This window comes from Echinops telfairi, unplaced genomic scaffold, assembly GCF_000313985.2.
Source record: "Echinops telfairi isolate 266 unplaced genomic scaffold, ASM31398v2 ScPeMD7_7463;HRSCAF=8501, whole genome shotgun sequence".
Taxonomy (NCBI): Eukaryota; Metazoa; Chordata; class Mammalia; order Afrosoricida; family Tenrecidae; genus Echinops; species Echinops telfairi.
In genome coordinates this window covers 4,700,214-4,709,864 of record NW_022111363.1, presented here as the reverse complement: position 1 = coordinate 4,709,864, position 9,651 = coordinate 4,700,214, and the positions used below count along the sequence as shown (strand labels likewise).

Below are 9,651 nucleotides of genomic sequence, written 5' to 3'. Positions count from 1 at the left end.
ACAGTAGCAAAATGACAGTGATGAAGTAGCAATGAGAATAATGTTATGGCTGGGGGTCACCGCCACATGAGGACCTGTATGAAAGAGTCGCGGCGTCAGGAAGGGTGAGCACCATTGCCCTAGGGCAAGCTGGTGCCACCAGGTCTGCCCCGACTCCTCACGACTCCAGGAGAAGAAAGCACTGCCGGGCGGGCTGCCTCTGGTGCTGATGTCTGAGCTCGCCGTGTCCATCCACCTCACCGAGGGCCTTCCTCTTTTCAGCTAAGCCTCTAAAGAGGGGCTAGAGGTTGTCAAAATCTATGAATCTGTTCATCTGATTGTGCAGATTCCTTCCAAAGTCCTGCCTATATTACACATGTTCTCCAAGTTGGGGTCAGAGAGGGTCAGGCACTGAAAGGCCCCCAAACAAGTCCCCTCCCAAATTCAGGAACGCTAATACTAAAATACTAAATACTAAACGCTAATACTAAAAGAGAAAGAAGAATCTAAGAACAATTAGTTATGATGTGGTCCTACTCGATACTTGCCCACATAAAGAGATCACTGAAAATATGAGTGCTATAGCCAAGTGTCATGAAGAAATCAGAGGGCTTCAGAAAGAATAGTGCCTGGGGTCTTAAAAGCTTGTCTTAAAACAAGCAGCCATCTGAATGAGGAATGAGCTAAGTCCGTGTAGAAAAAGCACACAAAGCTCTGTGATCTAAGGACTGTAGGGAACAGTATTAAAGCTAAGTCTGCAGAAAGCTATGGATGACAATGAAAGTCAAAAATTCGTTTGCAGGGTGGGTCCCCACATGGATGACGGAGAATCCCCTCTGACCACTGACCAGGGATGTGACTAGCTTTGCTATCTGACCGAGTGCATTGAAAGGTGGGTTAGTGTAGATGAAGTTAGGTTAAAACTTAAGCCTTCTTATTTGTTCTCCCTAATAAATTTGTCCTAGTTTTCAATATTTTCTTTCTTTCCAATTGAGGTTTTTCTCTGTTTATTTTGTTATTGTTATTGAGTTTATATTTTGTGATTGCTGGGGTTTCTTATTGTTGTTTTCTGTTTGGTTGTTTGTCCTGGTGGAGTGGGGAGGGATGTTTTTCTGTATGTGAGATCCAGGATAGGTAAAACTATAGAGATGGCATCTGGATCAGTAGTTTTTTAGGGGTGATGCGGGGAATGGGGAGCTAGTGATGACGAGTACAAGAAAGAAGAAAAGGCTCTAAAATTGATTATGGTGATGATTGCACAACTTTGTAACATGATTAAATCACTGAATTGTCTGATGTATGAATTCTTTATCAATAAAACTGTCCAGAAGAAACAGAGAAAAGGACACCTGGTTATCCTGTCTTATTACCCCTAACCTCCACACTCAAAGTCACTGCCACTGCGTCAATTCTGACTCACAGCAACCGGAGCAGAACTGCCTCTGTGCATGCCCAAGGCTGTCAGTCTTCACAGGAGCAGAAAGTCTCACCTTTCTCTTGCAGAGCAGCTGATAGATTCGAACACTGACCTCACGGCTAGCAGCCCAACATAGCCTACTATGGCACCAGGGTTTTCTTGGAAGTCTTAAATGATTTTACTCACAATATTTTTTCAGACACAATGAAAAATGATTTATGCATTTTATCACTAAAATGATTTATGCATTCTGCTGAGAGAAATATATGTCCCCCCCTAAAAGTCCCTCCCATACCTGGGAAATTCAGATTTTTCCTATTGGTGGGACTCACCTCCTAGAAGCTTCCATTTGGCACTGGTCCGAAAGGCCTCCATCTGCTTGACCTCTTCTGGCCGCTCATCCACAAACTCAGCCACCTGGGTGGGGAGAGGGAATGCACAGCATTAAGCTGAGGAGCACTGGCGTCTCCAGAGGCTGAAGCTACAACCACCGCCCTTCCTGATGCACACGGCGCACACAGACCCAAAACAGCCATGAGGAAACATGCAGCGGCCCGCTGTGATCTGTGCTCCCACGAAGAGCTGATGGACCGTCCCTGGCTTCCCAAGGCAATTCCCTTCACTGTACACCTTGTGAACGGACCTGCTGGTATGCAAGTGCCACTTGTAAGCTGAAAATGCCATCGTCCTGACCTCTCCTTTCACATTCAGACTAAAAGTATGGCTGTCCCGCCTCTAACTCAGCCAGGCCTTTGGGTTGTCTTCTAAAACCTTGCTTGCTGTAGTCAGTAACAACGAAGCCAGACACAAGAAGTCACGGAGCTGTTCACAAAACCTTCACTCAATCAAAGCACAGTTCACATCATCCCAACAAGTCTGGGAATCTTTCCACAGAATCCTGATAAGTGATCAGGTGCTAAGTTCCTCTCTGAGGAGCCTCACTAACAAGGAATTCATTGTACTAGACAGTCAAATTTGTGGACATTTAAGAGGTAGCACATGAGCAAGGTCCACTGGTGCTGAAGGAAGAAATTTTAAGCTGCACCGAAAGCATCAGCCAAAAACGAGGCTCCAGGAACTGGTGGAATACCCACTGAAATGTTGTAAACAGATGAAGCACTGATCTGTCTATGCCAGGAGCTTTGGAAGACAGCTACTTGGCCAATGGACTGGAAGAGATCAACACCTGCACTCATCCCAAAGAAAGGTGACCCAACAAAAGTCCCAAATTATACAACAGTGTCATTAATCTCACATGAGAGCAAAATTTTGCTTAAGATCATACAATAGTTGCAGTAGTATATTGGCAGAAAGCTGCCAATTCAATCCAGGTTCAGAAGAGGGGGTGCAACAAGGGATAACATTGCTGAAGTCAGATGGATCTTGACTACCAGAAGGTGTTTACTTGTTTTATTGACTATGCCAAGGCATTCGACTGTGTGGACCCTAACAAACTACAGCTAGCCTTGAGAATGGGAATTCCACAACACTTCATTGTGCTAGTGCAAAACTTGTATAATTGTGTGAAAAGAACAAGAGAATACCACATGGTTTAAAATCAGGAAAGGCATGTCAGGGTTGTATTCTCTCACCATACTTACTCAATCAGTATGCTGAGCAAATCACCGGAGAAGTTGGAGTATATGCAGAAAAATGTAGCTTCAGGATGGGAGGAAAGTTTATTAACCACCTGTGATATACAGATGATACGATCTTGCTTGCTGAACAAACCCCAGAACCACGGACATTGGCTGTGAGTTAGATGTGACCAAGACAACGCATTAGTGAAGGAAGCGGGGGAAGTAGAATGCCGAGGGAGTGAACTGGTAACGAAAGGTGGGAGACTTGTCTGGGCTGCATGCGCCTCATCTGAACCAGCCGTGGACTGATGCTAATAGCGATTCTCGTTTCCTCCTCACTTGGAAAGTTAGAGGTCAGATGCTGCTCTAGAGCACTTTTTACAAATATGCACTGCTTTTGTAAGAAAATTTTAAGTGCTATAAATTATATTACCTTTGAGTAATTTGTTCTGAGTGAAATGAAGCTGGCTCCTTAGGACCATGATTTTCTTTCTCATTATGTAAAAACCATCTTTCAAGTCATCTATAGTACAGTTTAATAGGGAGTAATGTTAAGTACACTTATCTGGAATCCATCTTTACGGCGTTTTAGTAAAATACAACTTAAACAGCTGCTCCCATTTACCCTGTTCCTCCTGTTTATATGTACTTCTTTTCTTCAAACGTTTTATTGTGATTTTAGTGACAATTTACAAGGCAAATTGGTTCCCCATTCGACAACGCACACATTAGTTTTCCGATGCGATGGTGGTCCCTATGATGTAACAGGTCTCTCCCCACTTCCCCACCATGTCGGCCATCTTCTGTCCTCTCCCTTCCTGCTCAGTTTCATCCCTGGCCTGATAATGCCCTTTCCATCTCGAATGAGTGACTGTGTCAGCAGTGCATAATACCTCCTGGTGTTACTGTTCATCTGGGGAAGCTAAGCGGCCTGCTCGTTAGGCAAATGTGACAGGACTACCACACCCTGTGGTTCATGGCCCATGGGAGAAAACTGACGGCTCAGCCGTGGGAGCTGATGAAGCCACGGCTGGCCTGTCTGAAGTAAACCGACCCTTGCCTCCTGTTTCCTGACAAAAGCTGCAGACAACGGCCGCCATCTGCAAACTTACCAGTTACCCCGTGGTCCTGGCCTCATCCTCCCCTCCCACTTGTGAATAACTTGGCTGAGTGTACACCTTCACATGGTGAACTGTCCCTTTGTGTGTAAACCTGTCACGTGTTACAGGCTGCATGCAGGGAAAGTATTTAAGCCTGTCCCTAATAAAGTTCTGGGCCCTGGAGTATCTATACGGCAGGGACCCCCGCGCCCTAACTTTTGGCTATCACTTTTGTATATAAGTTTTCTCCTTGCAGATCGTACCCTCTCAAACCCATATGTAAGATAAGAGGCAGTGTCTACATTATCTTGCATTCACCAAGTTCACCTATATGCCCATGAATATAACCAACATAAATTATTTGTTCTGCAGGGGAAGATGAGGCTTTCTGCTTCTGCAAAGACTTGCCGTCCGGGGAACTCCAAGGGGCAGTTCTCTTCTGTCCTATGAGGTCTCTGTGAGTTGGAATCGACTCGATGGCAGTGGGTTCCGCTATCGGCGTAGGCTTTTGTCCATCTTCGTGGTTCTCAGTCACCTCCACAGTTCCACGAAGATACCTACGTCTTTCATGAACTCTCCCAACCGGGACCAAGTGTGCTACCCTCCCTGCTCCAACCGCACTTGGTGTGACGTGAAAAATAATGCCAGCATTCCTCACATGTTAAAATGATCGCCAATTCAGCCTCCCAAAGATCCCTCATTCTCGACTGATGGGACTGCAAACTGGTGCAGACACTGTGAGGAAGTCTGATGGCGCCTCCAAAGCTGGAACACAGAACGACCACACCAAGCAGCTTCCGAAGCTGTGTAAATGTTTACAGGAGCAGCGGCCTCTTCTTCCGCCCCGAGAGTGGCTGGTACGTTTGAAACACTGACCTAAGAGCGCCACCCGAAGTGCCACAGGAGCACCAATCCCAATCTGCAGTATGCGCTCAAGAGAACACAGGAACGCCGCAGATAGACACCTGGACACCCGCGCCCCCTGACGCACCAACCACACCGCCCACCCAGAGATGACTACACAGGCATGTGGACAAGATATCCATGCAATACAGTATTCCTCGGCAATAAAAGGAAATGAAGTCCTGATATACGTCACAGCATGTGTAAACCTTGAAAGCACTAGGGCTGAGTGACATAAGTCAGCCACAAAAGGACAAACATGGTGTGACCTCACTTAAATGAAACAAGCAAATACATGGAAACCAAAGATTATTAGGGTTTACCCAATGGGAAGAGAAGGGAGAAAGAGTGATGTTTGCTTAGGAGCGTCAAACTATTTTTTGTGGTGAAATAAACAGCAAATAGGTGGTGACATGAATAGTGAGTGTGGTCAGTGTCACTATAGTAGTTACATAATTTCAACTTGATAAACAGGCACCGGGGTGGAGTCTACCCTGTCAGTCAGCCTGAGATGCCTCCTTGTGGATGTGGCCTTCTCATGAGGATTCTGGGAACTTCTCTTTCTCCGTTGAGACACTCAGGAGCTGGAGGAGCCACGTGGAGATGCATTCGTTCACCACCACTGGATCCACAAGACTTTCCACCCACTGGCCAGTGATCTCCCTGCATTCAGCATCATTGCACATGCTGTGTGAGTCTGAAGAGGAATTTACGTACTAGCATTGGACATATGGGCTAATATCGGACTATGGACTCTATCTGAACTGGGCTTGGATGTTTTCTCAATATACCATTGCTCTTTGATATAAAGCTCTTTCCTATACATATATGAGTGTCTCTCGATTTGTTTCTCTAGTCAACCTGGACTAACACAGTCACTGAATTGTGCAAGCAGAAGCTGTTGATTGGGTGGCTGTTTTTTTCCCTGTATATTTTCACAATTCAAAATAAATCCATTTCCCTCTCAAGGGTATAACTTCTGAGGCACAGACACTGTGTCCATTAATCTAGACATCTCTAGTGCTTGGGGAAGTAGATACCATGTCAAGAGTAGTTGAATCAATGAATGCTGCTGCTCCTGGCAGTTACCATTGTGGGCTCCAACTCAGGGAAGGAAACAAACAGCTCCCTATCACTGAGCCTGAACACGGTGTGGAGGTTGGAGTCCAGCAAACTAACCCATCACTCATTCGAATTATGATGCTCTCACTGATGGTGAGAAAGTCCTGCCTTTCCAGAGACTGAGCCCGAGACATCTCTGTAGAGCAGGGGTGGGGGCTGGCCGGCCCTCGGGCCACATAAGGCGGTAGAAATCTCCAGTTCTAACATCACAGGGCTTGCCAAAGAGCAGCAGCTCCAGCCACCAATATTAGGGGTGCGTTCATTAAATGCTTGACCAGTATGCCTGAGGATGATGCTATAAATAGCAAAACAGGCCTGGGCAGAAAAATAAAGGTTCCCCACCCCTTTTCCCAAAGTGGGTGATATCAGCCCACGAGGGGCACTGGAATGATCCAGGGGGATTGGCAAAAACAGATGCCTACACTTTATTCTGGATTATAGGATACCGTACAAAAGTTTTTCACCGCAAGGCGAGCACTGAGTAATTTTTTTCTGAAAAGGCGGCAGGAGGCCACATGAGTTTGGGAAACTTGGTTTGTGGTATAGAAGCGTATGTCAAAGAAGATTACTTTAAACAGCTCTTTGGGAAATGGCCTCCTTTCTGTGCCCTCAGCTTTCTCCCACACAAATCTGCCCTGCGCTGGGGCAGGCACTGACAGCCCTGCGGAATTTCAAAACCCTGGCAGGCCGAGATACCTACAACAGGCAGGTCTCCATCATCTTCGTCTTCCTCCTTTTCTGGTTTAGGGGTGGAGATTGTGGCCCAGCTCACATCGTCATCCACAATCCGCATTCTAAATGTGAGAAACAGAAGAAAGAGGCAAAACCATTCTTGGATAACAGCCTAGAGCACTTATCCCCTGGTTTTTAGGAATAAAGTTCAAAATCCTACAAAACCCTACATGATCCAGTCTGCCTAGCTGGTCAACTTCCGCTCACTCACACTGCTGCCCCCTCAGTTCCCTGCCTCACTTGAGTCTGAAATGAGGCAAATTTCTGACATCAGTTTTCACATAGTCTCTTCCCTCTCTCTCTGCCTGGCCTGCTCCCGTCCTAGTTCTTAATCAGGAAGCTCATCCATTCTTCAGGCACTAGCAGAACTTCCTCAGGCAAACCTCTGCCCTAAGAGGCCAAGTACTTAACCCTGAAGATTAATTCCATTTATCACAAAGGAAACTCATCAAGTCATTGTGTGAACAGTTGCTTAAAGACTTTATCCCCACTAAACTGTAAATCCCCTAGGAATAGGGGTTATATCTTTCTTGTTCCCAGGGGCTTCCTCAACACCCTGCAGAACTCGCACAGGAAGTAGGCAGAGTTTGTTACCTGGATGAATTATGAATGACACACCAAATAACAACTGCCATCACATGAATAGTTACGATTTGAAAGCCAAGGGCACTTTACATATGCTACCTAAGCACAACCAGGAGTACCTGGGAAGTGCTGGGGAAAAAAAGTTGCGAGGTCAAACTTGCCAGATTCTATTCAGAAGTACTGAGGAAGAAAGGTCTGGTGACCTACTTGTAAAAACACCACCACAGAAAAACCTAGAGCACAGTTCTACTTGACACACCTGGGTCGCCGTGAACAGTAATCGACTACATGGTAGCTATTTTTTTAAATCACAACTATCATTGAATATAAGCAATGGTACTATGGGATAAGCTCCTGTCGGCTAACCACACATCGATGTGGTTTAAACCCACCAGCTGCAAAGGGAGAAAGATGAAGCCGGCTGCTCCCAAGATGTATAGTCTTGGGATGTATATCCCTAGATAAAAGTTGTGATGAGTCGGAATCAACTCGGTGGCAGTGGGATTTTAGTATGCTTCCCATTTTTCAAATGAGGAACTGGAGACTCAGGGAGGGATTAAGCATCTTGTCCACTAAGCAGCACAGGTAAGATTCAATCCATGAGCAGGTTTGCTCCAAAGCTAAGTGACTTCGACTACACCACTCCTCCCGAGAACCCACTCAAGTTGAGAGGGGCTGAGAAGCAGAAAAACGTGATGTAGGAAAGAAAATGGAACTCCTTTGACATCCGTGGGGTGGGAAACTTTCCTCGTTTATAAAATGGTGGTAATAACAATGAGGACTTCATGGTCGTGTTGGGACGCTCACCAAACACCAATGTCACACGCACCGTCATCCAGGGGATTCGGACTCACAGTGACCCTGAAAATTGTGAGGCTGTAACTCTTTATGGGAAGAGACGGCCTCCAGCTTTCTCCTCCCCAGGGCGGACGATGGCTTGGTCCGCTCACCTGGCAGTCAGCGCTAAGTTCACGTTCCTTTGAAGTACCTAGACCGTGCCTGACACGTGATAAGGGCAGTTGGCTAGTGGTTACTGCTTCATGGTCCCATTAGTAGTAGTGACCTGGGGGCTCCAGCGCGGGGTCAACGTCAAGGCCCACGGCCTGGGGCACCTCCGCAGGCAGGCTCAGGGAGGCCTGGTGGCGTCGTGGGTCACCGGTTCGACACCACGAGCCGTTGCTTGGGAGAAAGATGAGGATACATCTTGGAAACCCACAGGGGGCAGGTCTACTGTTCTATAGGGTCGCTATGAGTCGGAATGGGGGCGCTGGCAGCGAGCGAAGGGCCGACTCTGGACCTTAAAAAAAACCAAGCACCAAGGCCCTGCGTTCGCTCCACCTTCATTCTCGGGACGTAAGGCCCATTCCCGGGGGAGAGGTCAAAGGCGCCAAAGGCGGGACAGGAGTCAAAGTGAAAGCTAGCTCAAACCATCGAAGATGGAGGGTCCAGTGGATCCCGGCAGCCGCCCGACGCGGGAGGCGCGGGCAGGAGGGGACCGTGCTCCTCGGGAGCGGGGCGCGCCACAGGCACCGCGCCGCCGGCCCGACTCACCCCTTGCCGCCGGGCCCGCCGGGCTTCGGCCTCTTTTTGCGGCGTTTGCGACCGGACTCGGGGCCCCCGTCAGCCCCGGCATCGGCCCCCGACAAGTAGCGCTTCAGGTACTCGGCCTTGGAGAGCGGCGGAGCTGCCGCCATCGCCGCGGCGCAGGCGGGGAGACGGCGCGGCGCGGGGCACAAAACGACTCGAGAACGCGAACTGGCTGGTAGTGACGTAAGAGACGTAAGAGGGCGTGGCCGAGACCGGAAGTGGCGGCGTTTGCAAGCCGCCGGGTGGGGCTCCGCTGATTGGCGGACAAACAAGACAGGGCCTGTTCAACGTAACCTGCGAGAACGCGACCGCCTTGCTTCTCTGTCCGTCCGTCCGTTCCTGCCCCAAACTTTGCAGCAAGCAAGCGCTGTTCTAGCTTTAAAGCTACGATGCCCCCGGCAGCTTCAGAAGCATCATAGAGCAGTAATAAAAATTGTTTGTGGGGTTACTGTGCATTTACGTTTGAATGATGGCTCCATAACTTCCCAGTTGTAAAACCTAGACAAGTTAACAAAATGAGGATAATAATAGTACTTAAAACAATAATTGAGAGGTCTGAGAGCATGTAAATGCTTTGAACAGTTTCTGGTGCTGGGTTACCAATAGAGATTGCTTTTATAAGTATCATTGTGTGGGGAGAAATGTG

The 9,651-nt window shown here is 47.8% G+C and overlaps 1 protein-coding gene across 1 annotated transcript in view; it reads right to left on the bottom strand.

Annotated features, from left to right (window-relative positions):
• Positions 1–9,112, bottom strand: part of BUD13 (BUD13 homolog) — a 25,316-nt gene extending 16,204 nt beyond the window's left edge. Inside the window, exons 1-3 of the mRNA XM_045283576.1 lie at positions 8,970–9,112; positions 6,802–6,895; positions 1,729–1,813 (exon numbers count right to left, since the gene is read on the bottom strand). Coding sequence (XP_045139511.1) covers positions 1,729–1,813; positions 6,802–6,895; positions 8,970–9,112 — 322 coding nt within the window. The remainder of the gene's footprint in view (positions 1–1,728; positions 1,814–6,801; positions 6,896–8,969) is intronic.
• Between the last annotated feature and the right edge of the window lie 539 nt (positions 9,113–9,651).